The sequence below is a fragment of the Nuphar pumila genome, chromosome 2 (genome assembly GCF_984573655.1).
Source record: "Nuphar pumila chromosome 2, dmNupPumi1.hap1.1, whole genome shotgun sequence".
Classification (NCBI taxonomy): Eukaryota; Viridiplantae; Streptophyta; class Magnoliopsida; order Nymphaeales; family Nymphaeaceae; genus Nuphar; species Nuphar pumila.
This window is the reverse complement of record NC_143250.1, coordinates 66,401,531-66,425,232: the sequence shown is the minus strand read 5'-3', so window position 1 is coordinate 66,425,232 and position 23,702 is coordinate 66,401,531. Positions and strand designations below refer to the sequence as shown.

The 23,702-nt window shown below is 39.5% G+C and overlaps 1 protein-coding gene across 3 annotated transcripts; it reads right to left on the bottom strand.

Annotated features, from left to right (window-relative positions):
- Positions 1-8,642: 8,642 nt before the first annotated feature.
- Positions 8,643-22,759, bottom strand: LOC149845631 (uncharacterized). 3 transcript variants are annotated; one of them, XM_089995874.1, is made up of 8 exons: positions 22,391-22,759; positions 20,561-22,067; positions 20,171-20,289; positions 16,688-17,278; positions 16,218-16,533; positions 13,623-13,788; positions 8,993-9,095; positions 8,643-8,908 (listed from the first exon to the last, which is right to left on the bottom strand). In XM_089995874.1, the coding sequence occupies exons 2-8, from the start codon at positions 21,965-21,967 to the stop codon at positions 8,791-8,793; spliced, it is 2,820 nt and encodes a 939-aa protein (XP_089852000.1). In that variant the 5' UTR covers positions 21,968-22,067; positions 22,391-22,759; the 3' UTR covers positions 8,643-8,790. The 3 variants fall into 3 exon arrangements, with proteins under 3 accessions (XP_089852000.1, XP_089852002.1, XP_089852001.1); XM_089995876.1 differs by having other exon boundaries at positions 16,688-17,260; XM_089995875.1 differs by lacking the exon at positions 22,391-22,759 and having other exon boundaries at positions 20,561-22,112.
- Between the last annotated feature and the right edge of the window lie 943 nt (positions 22,760-23,702).

Genomic DNA, 23,702 nt, shown 5'->3' with positions numbered 1-23,702 from the left:
ATACAGGGTTTTCTTCAGCGTGGCATTCATAGATTCGGCTCTTTGTGTGCTTATCATACCTGCACAAAAGTATTGTCTTCCATATGCCAATGCCCACTTCTCTTTTTCTGCATATAAATTTTGTAACCACAGACAGTCAGCAAGGTCGTATGTCTTAATCATTTTGTCCCAATCTGACTTAAAGGTGACCTCGTCTATGCTATGAAGTACACACCTTGTAAAATGTTTGTCAAACCCTGTATTCTGATTAAATATGTGTCCTATGTTCTTTGCTGCATTTTGAAAGATATGCCACAAACACAGGCGATGATGTGCATCTGGCCACACATGAAGCACTGCAGCCGCAATTGCGTGATCACCATCTGTAAGTACAGTTTCAGGATGCTTCCCGTTCATTGCCTGTGTAAATACTCTGAACAACCACTCAAAGGTTTCCTTGGTCTGGTCATACACAAAAGCACCGCCTAATATACAACACTGTGCGTGATGGTTCACTCCCACAAACTGCGCAAATGACCACTGTTCAGTGTTAATCTTTACTGTAGTATCAAACACAAATACATCATTGAAGCATTCATAATCTAATCTAGACCTTGAATCTGACCAAAACATATTCACAGCATATCCATCTGCGTCCACTTGCATTGCACTAAAGAAACCATGTTTATTGCTTGATTTATTCTGTAAGTAACGAACCAAACAACATATTTCTCCGTTCTTCATGTTATCTGTCCTCTTCCTGCTCAAGTGGTTTCTAAGATCCAAAGGTGTGAATGGCACATTTTTGCGACCACCATCTATGCGGGTAAACAAATTGTATGTCTTCCTTGGTGCAATGCCGGCGCTATCGGCTATTTCAGCCATTGCAACATGCGCTACAGTTACTTTACGATGTGACCTTAGCATAGGAGTCATAAATGATGCAGATAAATCATGATTATGATCACTGATTAAAGTACGCACGACAAATTTCCCATTCGGATGTCTTCTCAAAACCAATCTCGCCTGACATCCACATCTTGATTCTGGCGTGCTCCTAGTTGGATTTCCCATTGATTTCTTCCAACCTTGCTTGGAACAGACATATGTCTTTCTAACCAAGACACCCTGTGCATTTTTTGACCAAGAAAACCTTCTCACACTGAAGCCAACTTTTAAGGCATAATCATTGTAAAATTTATATGCATCTTCTTCGTTATTAAAATGCATTCCTTCTACAGGAACATAGTCAAGTGCAATTCCATGTACATTCCCAGTTCCTACAGTTTTATTAAGTGTACTGACATCAAAATCAGGATCATTATTGATTGCATTTCTTCTCCTGGAACATTGAAGTCAAGTGTACTTCCGTGTACATTCCCGGTGCATACACTTTTATTATGTGCGCTGTCATGGTAGTCTACCTCATCATTGAATTGCATTCCTTCCACTGGAACATTCAAGTCAATAGTGGGTCTAATGCCTGCACCCTTCTTTTCATGTGCATCGTTAGTGCAGATGTTCAATTCTTCAGTTGGGTCATAAGTATAGATATTCAATTCTCCAGATCTTTCTATTGATTGAGCTACATCGTCTTTATTACAACCTGATGATAAGCTCAATAATGTTTTAAGCAATATATCAATTTGTGTTTGCAGCAACATAGCAAACAAGTCGATATTATCTCACAAAAATGAGAGTCTGTTACTAATACAGCGGTTTGAGATACAATGCATATGATGAGTGAATGTAGGATACCTGATGGGGTAGAGGCCCTTCCTAGCATCTGCAAACAAGCATTCCTGTCAACAGGTTCCAGCGTCTTATAAATATCGATAAGTTTCCAACCTTCGTAAGAACAAGATCTACCTGCAATAACCAAACAAAGCCTTAATGACACACAAGACGACATGCCTTCTTCATCGATAGCATGATGCTGGGAAGCTACTCACGCCGCCTTGATGGAACTGGTTGGAATGTTTGTGCATCATTGATTTCTTCCTTAATGCCTAACAACAACGACAAATAAAAGAAGACAGTCGAATGTTTTGTAAGCAATATATCAATTTCCGTTAGCAAGCGGCATAGGTTTACTACGATTTAATCAGGATGCATATAAGAACGGATACCACTAGGGTTACGCAAGTCAAAGCAACGATTTAATGAATGAAAGTATCAAAGCAAGTGCGGTTTGATGTTTGCTTATGCTGAGCATCGACGTGTCGCTTACCATGCCAATAAAATACACATGTCGTACATGTGTGTTGACGATAACGCTCTCATAATATCCACGAGGCTCTAAAGTGAGTTCAATAGAAGTCGCTGAGAGAGCAACGATATGCATGCGAAAATCGCCCCGCCATGCATGTCAAGATGTGTTTCTGCACCCAAACGTTTTCAAAGTCTGTGTACAAATATCTTACAAATACATATTACAAAACATATAATATCTTACAAAACGATATGTATAGCGATTTGTCAGATATTGAAAATCGATACGGCAGTTCAGTATTTATAACTTACAACTCGACGATACAAAAACATATTATCTAAAAGGTCGATAAATATATCGCACAATAAATTACAAATCGATAAGGAAGAACTTGAACATAATAGCAAACAAATCGATATTAACTAACAAAAATGTATCTCACAAAAATGAGAGTCTGTTACTAATACAGCGGTTTGAGATACAATGCATATGATGAGTGACTGTAGGATACCTGATGGGGTAGAGGCCCTTCCTAGCATCTGCAAACAAGCGTTCTTGTCAACAGATCCCAGCGTCTTACAAATATCGATAAGTTTCCAACCTTCGTAATAACAAGATCTACCTGCAATAACCAAACAATGCCTTAATGGCACACAAGACGACATGCCTTCTTCATCAATAGCATGATGAGATGAAAAGCTACTCACGGTGCCTTAATGGCACTGGTTGGAATGTTTGTGAATCATTGCTTTCTTCCATGATGCCTAACGACAGCAGAAATGAGGAGAAGACACTGGAATGTTTTGTAACACAAGGCAGGCACGAGAAGGCGACAGTGTGTTGTACAACAGGATAAAAAACAAGGCGCAAAGCTCGACTGGAGACGAATGCAAAGTTTGGGTTGATAATGGGAGCAACTGTTACAGCAGATGGCGCAGGCGAACGTCTCCACTTTAAATGGTTAACATCAAACTTTCTGGATGGAGGACTTTTTTGTCCTTTTCCCCACCCGTCGTTTCACAACTTTTGAATGGAGGATATTTTTGTCATTTCCTCGAACCGTCATTTCAGGGCAAGAAAAGCAAGTAAGGGTGATTAAGTCTTTGTAACAACACCAGAGACCGATGCAAAGTTATGTCAACATACACGGGAATACGAGCCCCATGTGCATGAATACGTGGCGCTCATTCGATCCCCCGAACACGGACGTGGGATTCAGTGAATCATCGGGGGCGAACATACACAACCCTCCCCATATAAACCCATGGGAAGTCTTTCCCATTCCCTTATTTTTAGAGAGAGAAAGAGAGGTAAGATAGAGGGAAAGAGAGAGAGAAAGAGCTTGTGGGATGTCGAAGCGTCATCTGATCGAGGAGAGTGACCAACAGGTAAGCCACCCACCCTTTCACTTTTTTGTATGAGAGAGACAAGTCTCGGAACCATGGTGGTTGGTTTTATCACCTGAACAAGGGGCAAAGAGAAGAAGCCCGCCACCTAGGGTGGTTGCCTACATCGCTTGAACGAGAGAGAAAGAGAGATGAGAGATAGAGGGAGTGTACATCTATCTCTGTTGACAACCATGCATTGTTGTCAGCATCGTTTGAAAGAGAGAGGGGAGGCCGACACTGGCAACTTGGGAAGGGTTGTCGACATTAGTCGAACGAGAGAGAGAGAGAGAGAGAGAGAGAGAGAGAGAGAGAGAGAGAGAGAGAGATATGACATCGACGAATTGGGGAGAGGTTGTCAGCATCATCATAAAAATGTGTGTGTGTGTGTGTGTGTGTGAGAGAGAGAGAGAGAGAGAGAGTGAAGAGTCCAGCGTCGCTTGTGCATGGCTGTGAGAACAACGAGACAGAGGGAAGCGACCTCCATCATGACTACTATTGCGGAAGAACAGGAATTGACTCAGTTTGTATCTGAATCAAAACCAATATGACCTAGGTTTTCTGATAGAGACGGGTGAGAGAAAGCCTTGTCTGTCTCGACCCATCATGGTTCGTACCCAGACTAACTTGGTTTAAACCAGACCGAGTCTATTCCAATGTGTAGGACAAAGAGCAGATGCTCGCTATCTCGATCCATAGGTGGCAGACAAACTGACTCGATCTAGGTGGAACCAGACCAAGTTTGGCCAGGACGAGCGAGACAGAGAGAGAAATCACTCTCTATCTCGACCTGTCAATAAGGGAAAAACTGACCCAGTTTGGGTGAAACTAGACCAAGTCTGGTTAGGTGGAGTGAGACAGAGAGTGAGTCGCTCTCTGCCTTGGGTTCTCGTCAGCAGACAGACCAACTTGGTCTGGATTCGAACCCAGATCGAGTCAGGTTGGTGGAAGCAAGACAGAAAGTGGGCACTCTCTATCTCAACCCGTTTGGGGCAGACCAGGCTGATTTGGCCTGGGTTCGAACCCAGATCGAGTCTGACCATACAAGACAAGACGGAGAGAGAGAATGAAAACACTATGTCCCGGTTTTAGGTTGCAAATTGAACCCAAACCGAATCAGGTCTTGGTCCAGTTTGAATAACTTGTGAGAAAGAGAGACAACGACTAGGCTTTGTCTCATGTTCGGTTCAGACTGAATCTAGATCCAGTTAGGCCTGGGTTAGATTCAGTGGAACCGAAAAGAAAAATGAAAGAGAGAGAGAAAAGAAGTGAATTTGGTACATTTTATAGATATATACATATATAGGTATATATATGTATATATAGATTCACAATTGAAACCTTGATAAATTAGTGAATCCAGAAAGAAGTGGATGAGAAAGAAAGTGAGAGAGATAATGGTTTGGACCCACTTGGGTTGGGTTAAACCCTATTTGAGTACTTAAATGTATATATATATATATGAAATGCGAGACTTGGGTCAATCAAGCTTGGGCCCAATTGGTCAAGTTTAGATTAAACACAGACCAAGCTCAATTCTGACTTGGACTGGGTCAGGTTAGACCCACAACTCAATAAAAAGACCAAAATACACTTATAGCATGTACTTCGTAAATTGGTCATAACTTCTTACCCTGAACTTGGAGTTGGGTTTGACAAAAAAAATGAGGTCTGACAAACCATCTTTGGGAGGGGTAGTTGGTAATTTTACAAAGTTAAGGAAATATCAATTTGGTAAATTAAGTTAGTCTCTGTACTCAATATATCTGACTACTTCTACGAGAGACTTGAGGGTTCAATTCTTGCATTTGAGGTAAGAAAACATTTGTAAATAACTTCCTAAATAATAGGATATAGGTTTGTTTATAAATGCATCTTGTTATGTGTATGTATTATGATTTCTTTTTCTTGTACTTTAAAAGCATGTGCATGCTGATTATTTCATATATGCAAATTGATTGATTAATTTGCATGCTTACAAATATTTATTACATCTAAACTTTGCGGCTTTTGAAAAGATGCTTTTGAAAAATAGGAAAATATGAGAAATTTAAGGAAATTGCTGAAAATTACACAAAATAAAAAAGAAATTGAAATAACTAGAAATACTAAAATTCAATCTCAAATCAACTCTCAACTGCCCACTCTACATAGAGGTCTCATCCTTTTATAGATGAAGTCTCAAATTTCAATCCAAGTAAACGACCTAATTTGATAAACTCCTAAAAAGATAAATCCCATCTTAATTATCCTAATCTAATTAAATCTGAATATCGGATCTAAGAACCATTATAAAATGATTCAAATAATAAAAATATTTAAACTAAAAACTATGGATATCAAATAATCTAATAAAAGAAGTGGACCCGGATATGCATCACTCCGCTCCTGCATCATAGTTTCATGTGATCGGATAGAGGTGGTGGAGAAGGTTGTTCCTCTCCCCTCTTGCACGATAAACCAGGTTTTGACCCGGTGAAAAAACATGGTCTACATGTTTTTGCAAAACTTGGTTTTGTGAGACAAAACTAGGTTTTGCAAATCCAGTTTGTTTCACCCAAACAGTGCACAAACTGGGTTTGACAGTCGACTTGACTAGGTTTTGGGTGTCATCCAAATGAGGCCTTAACGAACCCTTTGTTTTTAATAAATCTAATAATATAAATTCGATATACATAGTATATTTTGTGAGGATCGAGATTTGGATCACTGGATATCGAAACGTGAGTAGGTCTTCCAACTATGCAAAAGTTGATGGCCATAAATGCTTCAATTTTTTTTTATGAAATCTACTTTTGATAAAAAAAGACAAGATTCAAGGATTGATTCTTAATAAATCCGCACATATCCACAATATCAAATTAAGTCAGAGGGAATTCAACATCACTTATATAGATGTTTTTAATGTGTAAGCTTGGTACTCAATGATTGAACAAATTTAACAGAAGGGCATCATAACTGAGTGGGATTTTTTGAGCATAAGACCACAGAGAACCAAGCTTGCAGACAGATGTCAGCCATCTTGATATTGATTCAGTAGGCCACAGAGAACCAAGCTTTGGAAGATAAAACACATAAACCATGTTTTAGACAGTATGTCTTCTTTTTTCTCTGAAAAAAGACGGTATGTCTTCTTTTCTTTTTTCCCTGTCAATCATGAATATAAAGTTTTCTTTACAAAATGAGAAAAGAAAACCATAACAGTAAATTGAAACACAAAATGTATCACTACAATATCTGTAATAAGATCGCCAAAAAAAGGTACCGTGTTTTTCGAAATTACTGTTGTCTAAAATTTTAGGTTCACAAATGTTTAAAAAAAGTGGCTTTTTTTTTATTTATTTTAAGATTGAATGGTATTAGTTCTTGCTTAAAGCAATTAGAACTGTACAAAACAAATTACGAAATGAGCGTGTACATGTATGAGAGAGAGATCTTGAATTTGAAATTACACATAAGGCTGAACAAACTTGGTAATCATGTAAAGCACCTTGAAAGGTATGTTGGCCCCCACAAAGAGCATGAACAAGTTCATGAACTTCCCAGAGGTAAGAAATGCCAGAGTTCATGAACTCGGTCACAATTTTCCTATAATGCCAAACATACAGGCCTAGACGTTCCCTAGACAATCACTTTGGCCAAACACAAGCTACAACAACACAGTGGGCCTGACTATGATTGTTATTCCTTTTTCTTAGGTGGACATCACAGGCATTTGTCAAGTATTTGTTGTGAGCAAAAGCATTGCAAATCTTGGGAACAAATACACAAACTGAAGCATCAGGATCTGCAGGCCCATCCACACAGGGACACACCAACCAAACCACAAAAGGATGTCAATTTCTTAACAGTTGCTATCACACAGTGGTTGTTGATAAGGGTGGAGCTAGGTAGAGGCCAGGGTGGACACGTGCCCACCTTGACCCAAAAATTTCTCCAAAGTACCCTCCTAAAAAAGATGTGCCCTATCTACCCCCGGAGTTTAGTAATAAAGCATTTTTTTTATTTTTGTAGTGTAAGTTTTAAGAGTCAGGATCAGGTGTCATCACACATGGCACACTTTGAGTATGCCTTTGAGCCTAGCTGCCCCCTTCAACTACTTTTGACCCCACAACTGACAGAATGTCAACCAAAGATGGAGGACAGACAAGTGCAAAAGCACACTCACCTGGCACAAGTTTTACTCTCTCTCTTTCTCTCCCTCTTTTAAATTGTGTTATTTAAAGCACCTCAAAAATGACAAATCTAATTTGTCTCTCTCTCTCTCAACCGTACTTATGGGTTACTTTATAACAATGCATTAATCTTTTAGCGATAAGGGCAGGAAATGAAAAGGATCCAAAGTAGACCATATCATATCCGATTCTAAATCCAAAATGGCAGAATAAAACCTGAATTCAAAAGCACATCCAAGGAGATACGATTGAAGCTGGATGTAAAATATATGTAGTTAAATTGGATCTGGTGAAAAAAATTAAAAGCAATCCACTTAAGTGCAAAGAAATGCAACCAGATTGGATTTCATGCAAATCCAAGTTAGATCTCACTAAAAAATAATGATTTGAATTGGATCCGAACCCAATGATAATTTGTTGTGGCAAATCTGGATCCCATCCCATCCCATCCCAATGTAAATTTAAATCCCACTCTGAAGATCTGCATTTGGGGATGACATGTCAAATTTGGACCTTTTACTCTCAAAAGAAAAAAAAGATGTCAAATTTGGAGCTAGGTATTATGTTGATGCTGCATCCATGGATCATCGGGCAAAGACACATATGGGCATTTTGGTCTTTGCTGTTGCAAGATTGCTAAGCCATTCACATTATCATCTTCGTTTGGGCAAAACAAAAAGGGAAAACTACATAAATGCAGACTTCCAAAAACCCTCGGGTGAGAAGGCATCTTCATGGTTTTTGAAAAATGACAGATTGGGCAGCAGCGATTCAAGCCCGCAGTCCAAGTTAGTAGTAGGGTAAAAGATTCACACAGCTGGTGCAGACTGCTCAATGTGTGTCTATAAACCAAAACATCCACTCACAAAATTCAAAAAAATGCAGGGGAAATAAAGAAAAAGTCTTGCAATTAAAGCTTTTATTGGCTCGAATCATGAACATGGGGCGGCGTTGCTATTCACCTGATCATCATACACTGTGGTTTCAAAAACAATGAGAGAGGGAGTCACATGATCACAATGACAAAACCTTTGCCTATTTACAGTATAGAGTAAGCCCGAATCACCTCCACAATTGGCGCGCGACAGAGTGGGCACTTGCCTCCACCTGGGACCAATTCATTCGCACATTTATAACATGTACACATGTGCCCACATCTGCAAACAAAGAACCAACATCGCTGAAAAACACATCAACTGCAAGTAGTTGCCACATTCTAAAGGGTTAACGAAGAGGCGGACCTGTACAACAGAGAGTCAATTTGATTATCACAGCACACACAACACGTCCCTTTGCGAACATTTCCCCACTTTGAGCCATCTTTTGACGATTCTTCTCCTGATTCTGAAAGAAAGATGTATCAGATATCTTGCTTTTCTACTCGCATGAATTACATGTAATGCACAATCTCTACCATAACATATCGGAATGCATAACCAGCAGTAGCAGAAGGCTGTGAACAGTCAATGAGATTACTTGCTGTTATAAAAGGGCAAATGACAAGAAAAATCAGGTTTATTAGTTTTGTTCATCTTGTTTTCCTCAGCAGTTATGTCAGGCCAAACATGGCACCGCAACATCTTGCATCTAAAAGCATATGGAACTTGTGGATGTCTTCATACCATAATTTCTATTTTATATTAATCCTGGCTGGTTTCAATGGCAACGGAAATGAATAAACACCTAACCAAACACTTTGAAAGATGGAATAAACTTGCCCACACTAAAAGATACGGTGGAGCACCTACTTCCTTTTATTAGCCGTTGGATCTCAAACGGATCTTTTGAGATCCAACAGCTGTGTTGCACTTTAAATATGCATACAGCTTACTTAAATGGTAGCTGCATGCCCACCAAATTCCCATTAAAAGGGAAACTGAGGATTTAAGATAAGATTTACTCTCTCTCTCTCAAGAATGTTCGCTTACATTCTGAGGCATGCCACATAGCTCCCTACTTCACAGAAAAGCTCATCCATCCCCATCTGGTTGCCACCAGGGAATAAGGCTCCTCAAGGCCTTCAGAAAGCAACCCAACTGGTCCTCTTCCCTCTTGCACTCTCTCTTCACCTGCAAAACACTCTTGGTCCTTCTCTATTTTTATTTTTTTGAAATTTGTTTGTGCAACAAATTTTTTTCAGTTCAAATTTGTGAACTGGTGCAGGGTGTACTCAGTTAGGCGTTAGCCAAATTGGTGTAGGGTGCACAATGGAATTCTTTTGGAAAGAGGGAGACTTTACAAAAGAAAGAGTTTTTTATTCAGAAGACCAAAGGTTGTAGGACATGGATGCATGTGCTCACTTGCCACCATCCATGTCATGTGTGCGATAGAGAGAGAGAGAGAGAGAGAACCCTATCTTAAATGCTCAGTTTCCCTTTTAATAGGAATTTGGTGGGCATGCAACTACCAAGTAAGCTGCATGCATATTTAAAGTGCAACACAGCCATATTTCTGCATGCATCACAGCTGTTGGATCTTTTGAGTAGGTGCTCTGGGAGCACCACATCATTATATATATATATACACACACACACACACACACACACATACACATAGAAAAACCTGTATCTTCGAACGGGTTTTCCATTGAAATGTTTAAATGTGTGGTGTAACGTCGCGCGGGTTTTTTTTTTTTTGAAAAAAAAGAGAATTAGCAGTGGTTTTGAACTGCCGCTAATTCTCTTTTTCCGCCCAAACTTTTAGCGGCGGTCAAGACCACCGCTAAAAGTCCCGAGTGCACAAAAAAAATTAGATGTGGCGTCGCCATTTGATCACTGACAATCAAACAGCGATGCTGCATTCGCGTTTGAAGATACGGGTTACCATATAGTAATGATGTGGTGCTCCCAGATCACCTACTCCCACCTAATTGAAGCTTCAAATTTTTAAAATTGGAGTATATTTTTGTTAATCAGACCCTATAGATATAATCTAAAATCATTATTTAGTGGAAAATAAGTTTTGGATCATGTGATTATGGCATACATGAAGGTTTTTTAAGATCTTCAAAAATCAACGGCTCACAATGTACCAAAATTTCATGACTCAAAAAAACCTATTTTGATGTCCAAAAAATATGATCCAAAACATGATTCCTATCAAATAAACTGCGGTAAGTACATCTATAAGGTCTGAGAAGATGCAACCTACAACTATGATTTCTTGTAGGTGGGAGTAGGTGCTCCTGGAGCACTGGAGCACCGGAGCCCCTCTCTCTCTCTCTCTCTCTCTATATATATATATATATATATATATATATATATATATATATATATATATGTGAGAATGGGGATCATCCTGTCTTTTTTTCGTTAGGACACCATTAGGACCCTCCAAAATCATATTTTTAGGTGGTTTATGCTTGATCTGAGCCATTAGATGTGTTTATCATTGTTTACTCAACAGAGGGCATGTATTTGATCAAGCATCTTTATGTTTAGATGTGTATTTTAAAGAGGTAAAAAAATTAACCGTTGATGTTGTACTAGAATTTGGTGATAAAATATTCACATTTTTACATCAAATCAATTTGAAAGAAAGCTTGTAACGGTTCAGATTGTGCATAAAACACCTAAAAATATAATTTTGGAGGGTCCTAATGATGACTAACGAAAAAGGGGTAGGATAATCCTCTCTCTCTCTCTCTCTCTCTCTCTCTCTCTCTCTATATATATATATATATATATATATATATATATATGGTTGTTCTGAACCATGAAACCATATAGTGGTACACACTCTTGTTTCTATAGATCTAGCCACCAAATGGTGAATCTAACCGTACAGATTAGCATGGTTTATTTACTATATCAGAAGATTTTATCACGCCTAATACACCACCATATGATTGTATTTTTAAGATACAAAATAAGGGTGGTTTAAAAATGGCATGAAACATCATTTTAGAGTCAACTTTAACACATGAAAGTAACAAATAGAGTTATATTTTGCTTTTCCAGTTTAGATCTATGTAAATCAAGTGTACCACATATATATATATATATATATATATATATATAGGGTAGGGGGACCGTCCAGCACATGGCTGGTCTAAAATCTACAGCACAATCAAAACCATCTGACTGCTTTCATTTGGATGGTTCAGATTGACCTGGACCTTCCCTGCATCCCTCTCCTTTCCCTCCCGCTCTCCTCCACTGCCCCCTTCTCCATTCTTTGGCTGCACACAACCCTGTTTCCCTCCCATCTCTATCACCTTCTACCTCCATCTAAGCCACCGGTGTAATGAAACAAGGTACAATGAAACAATAGTGAAACAAACACAATGCCAACAAAGGGCTTTAATAAACTCACTTAAGGTTGGTCACTAATGGACCAAATACAATCTCAAAAGAGATAAAAATACCAAACAGCACAAGAGGCATACAAGCCTATAAGATGAAAAAAAACTCTAAAGAAAACCCTCAAATGCTTCTAAAAGCATTAAAGAATAACAAGGGAGTGAGGCTCTATTTATAGAGCCTCACTCCAGCACATGGGAGGCAGTTAAGCTCTTTGGACTGCCTTCCAACAGTCATTGGTGGCGCAGTCCAACGTCTAGTTGGACTGCCTCCCAACAGTCATAAATGTCTGTTGTACCTAACAGTCATAAATATGACTGTTGGGCAGTTTATTTAAAACAATGCTAAATTACATTTCAGTCCCTAGTGGACTGTAATATATGATAAAAGATAAAAATACCCTTATCGGGTATTTGAATACAATTTTATTTTTAACAACCGGATGGCCAGCATTTGCCATCCCCTTCCTGCCCATCCCTTCTCCTCCACTCCCTTGTCCATTATCTCGCTGTAACTGCCCCTGCTTCCCTCCCATCTTCACTACCTTCTACCTCCATCTACTGGGTGGCCAGCATTTGCCGTCCTCTTCCAGCCTATCCCTCCCCTCCGCCTCCTCCATTCTCTCACTGCAACTGCCCCTGCTTCCCTCTCAACTCCACCTCATTCTACCTCCATTCAAGCCACCGGGTGGCCGGCTATAGCCATCCTCTTCCTATCCACCCAACTCACTTCTGATCTATGATGCTCCCTCTTCTCTCCATTGACTCCCCTTGTGCCCCTCATCCTCTTTCTTCTCACACTGCAGCACTCCCCCACTCCTGCCCTTTTCTCCCTCTAAGCAGCATCAGGCAACCACCGGATGGTTGCCGGCTGACCCTCTCTGTCTTCCCTCCAACGACCCATTCTGCCCACCCACCCCTTCCCTCCACTGTCTTACTGGCTGCTGGCATCTGGCTGCCAGCAGTTGATAAAGAAAATGGGTGGAGAGGGTGGCTGCCTGGGAGGGCAAGGTGTTGAGAAAAGGGTGGGGAGGCCGCACCATCAGAGAGAGAGAGAGAGAGAGAGAGAGAGAGAGAGAGAGAGAGACCAGGGCCGTTTTCAATCAAACGATCCGACAGTCTTGGGTGAACTGTAGATTTTGGACCGTTCATGTGCTGGACAGTCCCCTTCCCCATATATATATATATATACTTTTAACTTTTTGTTTTGCCTTCCATTTCCTTTTCCTTTTCTCTCCCTTAATGAAATTAACAGCTCGATGCAGCCATGCAAGATAAGCATAAAGAAGCAAGGTAGTTAACTGACCAACAATACAATCTGAAACTTTTTTTTCTTTTTTTGGGAAGAAGAGACACTTCCAGGATACCATTTCTTCTGGTATTACAGTTCCAGCTAGAACTCTCATGAACTATACAAATCAGGTGAAAAGGATGCCCCACACTTTAAGCCAAAAAATGTACAAAACAAACATGAGGACAATAACACAGAATCTTGAAATCAGTCTCACTGAAGAAAATTTCTGTCAGTAAGCATGAATGGATAGATGAAGATCATACTATAGAGAACTGACCTTTCCCCTCACTGTACCGATTTAAAGCTGCAGCGACTTCCTGTCTAACTGAGCGCTGCAACTCTAATTGCATATCCATACAGGCCTCCAACATACGTTGCATGTGATTCATCCCTTGTTGAAGCCTAGCCATGTCAGCTCTTAAGTCGTTAATTATATCCCACTCCTGAAGGATAATGGCAATCACACTTAGCTAAAGGAGTCAACCAAGAAAACTAAAATGCAGGAAAACACAGTACAACTTCCAAAAACATCAGATAATAGCCTCTTATTCCCTACTTTATGCACAACGTATGACTAGGAAATGAAAGATGTAGATACTTATCATCTGCACAATAAGTGATGGTTCCAATTTAGATAGAAAGATGAAACAGTTAGCCCTAGTTGCAAAAATCTTCTCTTGCTATAATTTTTCCTGCCTGAACATCCTTAACATACAAAAAACCCACTAAGATTATGTACTATGATTTGAATTTAGTTTTGCAATCTTAAATATGTAGAATATAATCAAAAGCTGCCAATTATAGGCATAATTAACGTTAACAAACTTTAGATGATAGCAGATCCTGCTCACAGCTGCAAACATCAGTTTCTTCATTTATTGCAATTAAAGTTTTTTTATAGATCTCAAAGAAACATGATAAATTAAAAAATCCAAAATAAAAAATATCATTATATGTTCTTGAAATTTTCATTTTCCAGTTATTTTTCACAAGAAAAAGATTTATTTTTAAATTATCCGAAGGAAAACCCTTGCTGACCTTACTGCAAGACCCATATTTGTGACAATCATAATGCTAAAGTTCCTATTTACAAGCATCGCTCTCTCTCTCTCTCCTCTCTCTCTCTCTCAAGCGAGAGTTTTAGGAGTGCACTCTCTGGATCTTACCTTAGAAACTAAATCCTGTATTACATCATACCATCTCTTCATATGTTCATGTTTATATTATGTTCTGCAAGAATCATACAAAGCTTGGCTTCAACTATCAAGAACCAAGACTTAGGCTGGCCTTTCCATCCAGCCAAATTATTATACAGAGAGAGAAGTTGGGTGATATTCTGACGATATTTGCCAAAATTTCAAAAAACTCTCAAAATAATGCCAATAAAAAATAATAATATCATGACAGATTGTGTCATGCTTGACTGCACACTATCCAAATTTTGAAAATTGAGTGCGGTACTGGATCCAGACCCAACCTATGTAACACGGATGCTTCTAAAACAGGCTAACGAGGCTTCCGTAGTATCAGGTGCGGTCAACTGCAAAGAGGTTCATTTCTGTCCAAAACTGGATTCAATTAACCCCAACCAAATCCAATTTTATCTATAGTATATACATAAATACATATAAGCACACACACACACATAGACACACGCAATATATATATATATATATATATATATATATATATGCACCCTGCACCCAAATATTTTGAAACTGCTGCATCGCACCCTTGGCACCCACACTTATGTGACATAGGACCCAACTTGAATCTCATGATTGACTCCTGGATCTGCATCTAGTCTGGATCCTGTGATACTGATTCTGGTGAAGATGGATAAAATGCTACTAATTTTAATGTGAGAAAAGTAATGGGTTGGGTTTACATATCTGACCTGTTTGCATCCCTACTCAGAAAACCGTCAGTTTATATTTTACAAAGATAAATGTGGACTATAAAACAGCTCAAACCATCTTGATGACCAACCTTAGCGTATGAACATAGTAACTAAAGACATACCAAAACATGAACCTTAGCATCAGTTTGTCCAAGCAGACATATCTAAGAGAGAGAGAGAGAGAGAGAGCAGCAGCAAATGAAGCAACCCCACCATACCACAACCCAAGAGCCAAGATCCATAACCATACTACAAGCAAATTGCTCTAGATCATTTCCCAAATGAAAATTTCCACACACACACACACACCTTCAACCAATATTCTGGAAAAGATCCACACTTTCAAAAAGTTCATTTCAAACTTATATTTTCTAAAAAAGTAAACAAAGATGAATCTATGGTTAGATATATATCATTAACTCAGGTTATTTTATTTTAACTACTAGTTATCTACAATAAATTGACTAAAATGCTCTTTGAAAAATCAATCATGAATACTTTCCCAAGGAAAAGGCTGATTTTTTTTCAATAATGAGGGTAAATTGTCTCTTCTTTTGCACTCTAGCAGATTTTGACCATCAGTCCTCGGTTTGTATTTTTATTTGAAAAGGTAGATCTTTTTAAGAAAATAAGATAAAAGATGGGTTCCTACATCCCCCATCCTAAAGCACTACATCTCAAGAAACAGGTCGATACATGCTCAAATGCATATATATTGCAGCCAGCATATGTGATCAAATGTATCCATGCACCAACTTTGAGTTTTCAGCCTCATTATGCATATGCTAATCGATTTTGGCTTTCAGAAACCCTTGTTTGTGCAGCATAAAAAAAGGACAAAGAGTAATAGTCATTCCATCCTGTCGCGTGTACATTTATTATTTCCTACTATTGAAATCCACCATCCCAAATGATGGCATTGGTCACCATAGCTGGACATAATATACAAGCTTGAAAAGAAAACATACATACCATTTCTGAACGTTGCAAGCCTTGCCTGGGCCAGTTAGTAATTTGCAGATCCTGATGCCAAAGGGGCGGTGGTGGTGGTGGTGGGAGTGGAGGAGTTGGCAGAGTCATTATAGGTCTAATGGTAGCGTTAGTCTGATCCTCATTCTGGCCAACTTCTCCTGGCTGATCCTGAGTTTGCTCCTCAGAGGCCTCATCGTGTTGCAGAGTTTGCAAATCCCAATCAACCGGAGTTCGACTTTGCCTTTGAATATATGACTGGATCAATTGATCCAAGCTTTCACGAAATCCACTTCTAAGAAGATTTGAAACACTTCTCCTGCAAGAAAATGTCATTAAAAAAGAAAAAAAAAAGACATTTTGCTTATTCACCTTTCAAAAGTACACCAAACAGTAACAGGCATAGTTCAGAAAGCTGAAGAGAAGACACGGAAAGGGCACATATATATGTTCTAATTGAAAGATAACAAAACCTGCTGAGGAGTTCCCTGAGTTCCATGCTATACACATTATCATCATCAGGAGGCTGAAATCCATTAACTCTCTCAATGGAGAAACTTCTCTGAGTTCTTGAAGTATCATGAGGCTCGTCTTGCCAATTTTCTACATCATCCTGGGGGCTTGCCTCATGCCAACCATCATGTTCTTGCAAATCGCCATCATCCCTATCTTCAAGCACATTTGCTTGTGTTTGATCCTGAAGTTGATCTTGCCAATCGCCCTGCAGTCCTTCCACAACTCCATCTTGCCGTTCATCAACCGGGACCTCAGCAGATTCTTGCCAATCCCTTCTTATGTCTTCTGCAGATTCTTCCTGCAAATTTAGTTCCTGAGCATTTGGTATTGATGTGCTGTCTTCCATGGTATCCATATGTTCTGGCATTGGATATGCATCAGATTCCTCATTTATTGGCTGAGACTCATTCAAAACTTCATTTGGAACCACCAAAGCTGGCCTTGGATGATCGGTTCTAGAAACATCTACATGATTACCAGCAGCAGAATCGGAATGATTGCTTGCTTGACCTCGATAGATGTTTTCTAATCTGAACCGAAAGCTATCCCTAATCACATAAGGTATACACCATTACAATTTCAACAAGACTAAAGTTTACACTTTACATCTTGGCATAAAAGCAGTAACATAAATGCAGTGAGTTTGAGAGAAAGCATTTTCATATTACATTACAGCATGTTAAATAAATAGTGGAGCTCTTCAAAAAGTTCATTTTCAGAACAGCCAAAAGACCACATCTGAAAGACCATGAAAATTCTTAGGCCTCACAAGCTTTCCAAAATTTTCACGCATTCATCATGCACTTTTAGGATTGCGATCAGGGAATGCAGCTTAGATCAGCAGATTTCAGGCTTCAGAAGGATCACACTACAAAGAGAACCTTCTATACTCTTTTTTTGCCTTTTCTGTTTTTTTTTTCCTTCCTAATGCAAGGCTGGCTTAATTATGAAAATTATTATGTAAGGTTGGTTGCCAAAAGATACTATGAAGATCATGACCTGGACAATAGTGTAATCTTTAGTTCAGTCATGAAGATGGGTACTGTTGATATTGTCCTTTCTCCTTCTGTTTTTATGGATGAACACTTAAATAATTAGACATCAGAACTGCATATTTTTTAGCTAGCTCAAAGGAAAAAAAAAGAACTGCAACTAAGTTAACTAACACTCTAGGATCTACCAGGATCCCCTCAGCGCAAGTTTGCCATCTAAACAGTTCATAAATTAGTCAATACACTTACTGCTAGCTTGAAGCCATCTCAAGTTATAAATAATATAAAGGCATTTGAATGTCATTGACTCCAGGTTGAACATTCTGTCTATTCAAAAATTTGGGGCACAATCATTCTTATAGCAGTATATGTTATGGTATTACCATATTTCAATATGTTGATTGTATTATTTCTGCTGTCAGTTCACCTTCTCACATAGAGTGCATGAACAGATATCTTTTGCCAAGTTTAAAAATGAGATCTTGGAAATGAAAACTTTTCTTTTTGCAGCTGAAGTACATAGAATCCTTAGGTGTTTTCTAAGATTGAAGATGCAGCTGATTTACCAGACAAAAAAAAAACAATAATGTGGCATTGTATACCAACTATGATTTCCAACACTCACAAGGCTACAGAAAAGTTAGCTGAGCTACTTCCTGGACCATGGAAGTACCACAGCACTATAGATGCACTTCAGTATGTTAAACCTGATGGATAAGATGATATTGGCTATGGATCAGATTTGAAAGTTAATACGTTTCCATTGAGCTCATATTTACTAGTGGTCTCAACTTTCTCAGTTCATGATAAACATGGATGTTTGATTCTGATAATTATTCATTGGGACAAGAAAGAGATATTTATGAATATGTTCTGGTTTACTTGCTTTTATGAAGGCTATGGAGTTTAAAACCTTCTTGCCATCTTGAAGCTTTTCCTGATGCTTCCTGATTAACAAATTAAACAAAGGACCAGGAATAGTTTGTTACTAGAATTTTTCTTTTTAAGTTACAGATATGATGAAACCTCTGAAAGTGAAATGGTAAATGGAAATTTTATTTAAGGCTTAGTTTGGGAACTGTTAGCTGGGATGGGAGTTTATGCATTTGGGAAAGGAAGGGAGACGGTCTCCCCTTTGTATTTGCACAAATCTTGGATTTGGCAACTACCATCTCCTAGAGGTCTTAGCTGCCAAATCCAGGATTTGGCAGATGGCACTTTTCCAAATGCATAAACTCAATCTAACTGCTAGTCTCCAAACGAGCCTAAAATTGCTGGTTCCAAGAATTTCAGTTTAGTTAATTTTCTGTAGTATAGAATGACTCAGCTGAGTCATACATATATGATGTATTTTTTATGTATATATATGCATATCATGTATATTATATATAAATGATATATTTGCACAACTAATAACATAATATATATACTTTGATTACATAATATTATGTTGTAATACACATCATATGGAAAAATTAGTTATACATATACAAACATACTATATACATATTTTTCTATAGAATTATAAAGTCGTCATGACTTGGGCGAGTCACGAGTCAACCCATTCCTTGTCAAATCGTGAGTCACTGGGTTTTAAAACTATGCTTTTTAGTCAGATGCCTCATCATGTACTGAGCCCTGCTTTATGCACCTTCTAGATGACACATTTACCAAATGCGCTTTTGTCATCCTATCTTGTGTTCCTTGTATCCATTTACACAAAGTCTCAATCTTTTAAATGATGAATAAAAGCTTAAAGGGGCATAGCATATGAGCCATGCAATCCATCTAGGAACTGTAAATCTTGGTCACAGATTTCTGAGATCATGTAAAGCTGCAGATACCATTTCAGTTGTCTTCCCAAGGATAGGATAGTTGCTATACCTCAGCTAGCACAGATGCTATGACCACTACTTTGCATACTCCAGCAAGGTGTGATGTGTTGTTTTGTACTTCTTGAGGTATAAAAATTTAGGCTAACCAAGCATAGATGATCAATCCTCTCAGGAAAGAATGATACTTGCCTAATCAGCATGTGAAAATGACAATTGTGACTAGGGGATTGACTGACTTTGGAGATTGTGGAAGAGCATGCCAGGTCATCAATTGTGCACTGTTATAGGATAGATTTTATTTGATAACTTCCATATATTCAATGAAGGAAACATATTAATTTTCAAATTTGATCCATAGCCAATATCATCTTATCCATCATAGGATAGATTTTGTTTGATAACTTTCATCTAGCTAATAAGTACATAATGTGATAGGAAATCAAAGCCAGAAAGGGGCAGGGGGAAGAACAAAACAGAACAAAAAAGGAGCATATAGATACAGCTACTAAGTAAACAGCGTGATAAGAAGAGAAAAAAATTTTGTACAAGTCAAAACGTAATGATGCTTTCAACAAGAGGGGGCTAAGGAGGGCGGACAAAACTAGAGGCCTACCTCAGACCGGAAACGGTATGCCGTTGCCTTAACTGTGACAGTTCTCTTGCAGCCACTGAAGGCTGTCTTTCTTCATCATTCGATCTCCCATTCCGTAGAAACCTCCCCCTGAGAAGTGACTGAAAGAACGTCACGTGTTAGAAAACAATATACCCAGCTTCAAGAAACTTATCTCCTGAAAATGCTTGTTATAATTCTCAAACGACACACTGTTTCACTGCAAAACTAGAACAGCAACTATCCGACTGTGTAGATAGACATTTTTTACAGGCCATGAAAAAACAAATGATCTTCACAAAATATGCATAAGAGGACCATGATGAATAAGGCTTACTAAAAATAAACCCAAAAACCATAATTCAAGGTTTGCCTTGATGAAAGCCTATTCACCTGGATACGGTTGCGGTGAGCAAAATCTGAAACGGCCCGATGCTCCACTAACCTCTGAAGTTCTCTCCGTCTTTCTGCCTCATTTTGCACCAGCAGATCAAGCAATGCCTGTCTGCCCCGCAGCCTGAGCAAGTCTCTACGTATATGCTCCGGTTGGCTTTCATCAGAATCGGCAGCAAGCCCTTCTTGGACTGTTTCCCTCTCCATGGCCTGCCTCTGGATGTTGTTCGGCTCAACAGCAGAAGACAGGGTTTGCGGGATTCTATTAGCACGAGCATCTCTCTGCTGGCTTGCCATATGTACCCACTCCCTGACCAGCCTCACTCTCTCACGCTCAGTTTCACCAAGCAATTCAGCCCTAGGACTGTTTCTTCTTGACAAAGTAGAGGTTTCATTACTGATCGCAGTCTCTGCCATCCAACCCCGAAATATTTGCCTCACTCTTTCTCTTTCGCCTTCACCAAGATCTGGGGACTGTTCCCTGCTAGAGGTTCGATCACCAAGTTCATCATTCTGAGAATCTGCTTGGCCATTCGACCATGTCGCATACTCATTTTCACTTTCGGCCCTCGGAACCTCAGCACCATTATGCTCGCGGTCCAGCCATCGAGGCACCTCTGAATCATCACTCCTGATCTCCTCGATACCTCTCTGCTCGCTAGCTTGGCTAAGTAACATATTTGTACTTGTGAGTGCACCCTGATTATCTTCACTTGCACGGGGTGATGGAGTAACACTTCCCAGCCTGCCATGTCTAGGGGAGTCCGTGTCAGAATGCCTAGACCGTGGCCTTTCTCGATCATGATTGATCAAATTCTCATCCTCCAGCTCCCTCCACATTTGACGGATCAAAGATGCCTGAGTGCTCGGCCTCTCCACCACACCCTGCCCTCTTGAAGCCGATGATTCCCTTAGAAAAGATGCATCCAGCATTGAAACAGAATGTAAACGGGAAAGTGCCATCAACTCCGATTCCCGGTTGTGCTGCTCTATCGTGGTGATCATATCCTGAGCTTGTCGGGCAGCCCACCTACTGAGAATGCGCGAATAGCGCCTCCTCGCGGCGGAAGACTCCGCGACGTCATCGTCCCCGAGATCAGACCGCCTCCTGCGGCGAGCCAACTGGTCGCTGTCTTCATCTTCTTCCTCCGGCCTATCCTCGTGAAGGCACCGGACATCGACAGCCTCGCACTGCATTCCATCGCCAAAGCATCTCCGGCACCGGCGCTCGCCCAAGTCGCGGCGAACTCCGGAGCCAGGCTCGAGAGGGGAACTACTACAGGAGGCGAGCGACATGCAAGAATCCAAGTGATCCCTCACGAGCTCCTCGAAACCTCGCCTGAATGCCTCGCGGGCATCCAATTCACTTGTTTCCTGTTTGGACTGCAGCAGTTGGATATTGGCCATGGTTTTCGACCAAAAAAACAAAAATGTTCTAAATCGACAAACCACCACCGAACTCACTCCGCCACAGAAACCCCCAAACAGCCATCACCGTCATCAATCCCTGAAACACAACGAAAAACTCGTCGCCCTATCATCACAAAACAGGAAATCCCTCCAAAATTCAACCAAGCACTCACCAAGACACCAACCAAACACCATTTTCGAACGAAACAAGCACGAGAAAAAACCCGGAAAGAACAATAACAGCAGAGATCATAAACCCTAGTTCCATCAACACAACAAAGAACAACCACCCAACATAATTTCCCGCTATAGAGTCATCATCAAAACACAATGTCACAAATCCATTCAAATAACAGAAAATTCCGGCAAGGGAAAGCAATTAAGGGTACGGGAAAGAGACGAGCCACTGCTACAACGTACCGGCGTTCGCGTGAGGACTAAGGAAATCAACTCAGACCCCTCTCCTGCTGCAATTCGCGCAATCGGAAGCGAGAACTCGCGTTCCCTTCCGCGATTCCGAGAATGGTGAATTCGGAATCAGAAGAAGAAGGGGAAGAAGACGAAGAAAAACAGGAAGAAAACGGATCAACCGGCTCTTGGGGAAGTTCGCGATTCCGTCGATTCCTTCGCTCGTTCATTTGCATGCTTCGTTCGCATAAATAAACGATGAGAGCGAGAGGGAGACGGGTTGGGGGAAGGAAAGAGGGCGCCGTTGAGAGTTCGTCGCCTTCTTCCCACCATGGAACGGAATTGCGGCATCCAACGCGCGCGAGAGAGAGAGATCACCGCTTCATATTTTCCCTCCTCGTCATATTGTTTCCTTGAGCCACGGTGGCGTGCCACGTGCCCCTTTGTCTCATTCAGATTGTATGATTAAGAAATACCCCTGTTCATTTGGACATTTTACGAAAATGTCACCTTTTGTTGTCGCTGGTTCGAACGAGCTAACTACTAACCTATCTACTCTAACCAGTAAATGAATTAAAATAACTATAAACCCGCAACTATGTATTTACTTATGACTATGCAACACAAGCATTAAAAAGTTCTTAACCAAATCCAAGTAACGAGAATCCAGTTAAAACTAAATTAAATAATTGAATTAAACTAACGTTGAACTATAAAGACTATGATTAATCTAAAACAGCTAAATAAAATAAAGACATAAGCTACTCAAGAACACTATAATTACACTACGACTTAATCGGCCAATTTGTTTACATCTAAACTATTTTTTAAACAATCTAATTAACCTAATGACCTCAAACTAACTATCAGACTGATCTAATTAACAACATTATCATGACTGAATTTAACAAATAAACAAAATACTAACTATTCCTATTTCTGTTAAAACTATTTCTATATACAAACGATAGTTAATAAAATTAATTGAATCTAATAATCAACTAAAATAATTGAAAACAATCAATAACATGGATTGAACACTAAATAAACTAACCTAATGCTGGAAATAATCAAGAAAGACATGAATCTAAGTATGACAGCTAAAAAGAAATTCAAAGGATTAAAAGAAAACTACTCGACTAATAAAGAAAACTCTAATTAATCAACCTAATGACTACCGAATAAAAAGAATTTAATATGAACTAAATCTAACCTAGATCTAACATAAACTAAATTAAATCTCGGGAAAATATAAGAATATCCTATGCTCAATCTACCGATTTACTTAAAATAATGTTATTCTATGCTAGAATCAAGAAAATGG

What these genes read in the sequence shown, in the direction of transcription:
- LOC149845631 (XM_089995874.1), bottom strand. Translation starts at nt 21,967, where the DNA reads ATGGCCAATATCCAACTGCTGCAGTCCAAACAGGAAACAAGTGAATTG. An exon ending in GCTTGCAACGTTCAGAAATG is followed by an intron (nt 13,789 to 16,217) that starts GTATGTATGTTT and finishes ATTATCCTTCAG; the next exon opens with GAGTGGGATATAATTAACGA. An exon ending in TCGGTACAGTGAGGGGAAAG is followed by an intron (nt 9,096 to 13,622) that starts GTCAGTTCTCTA and finishes TCTTTCTTTCAG; the next exon opens with AATCAGGAGAAGAATCGTCA.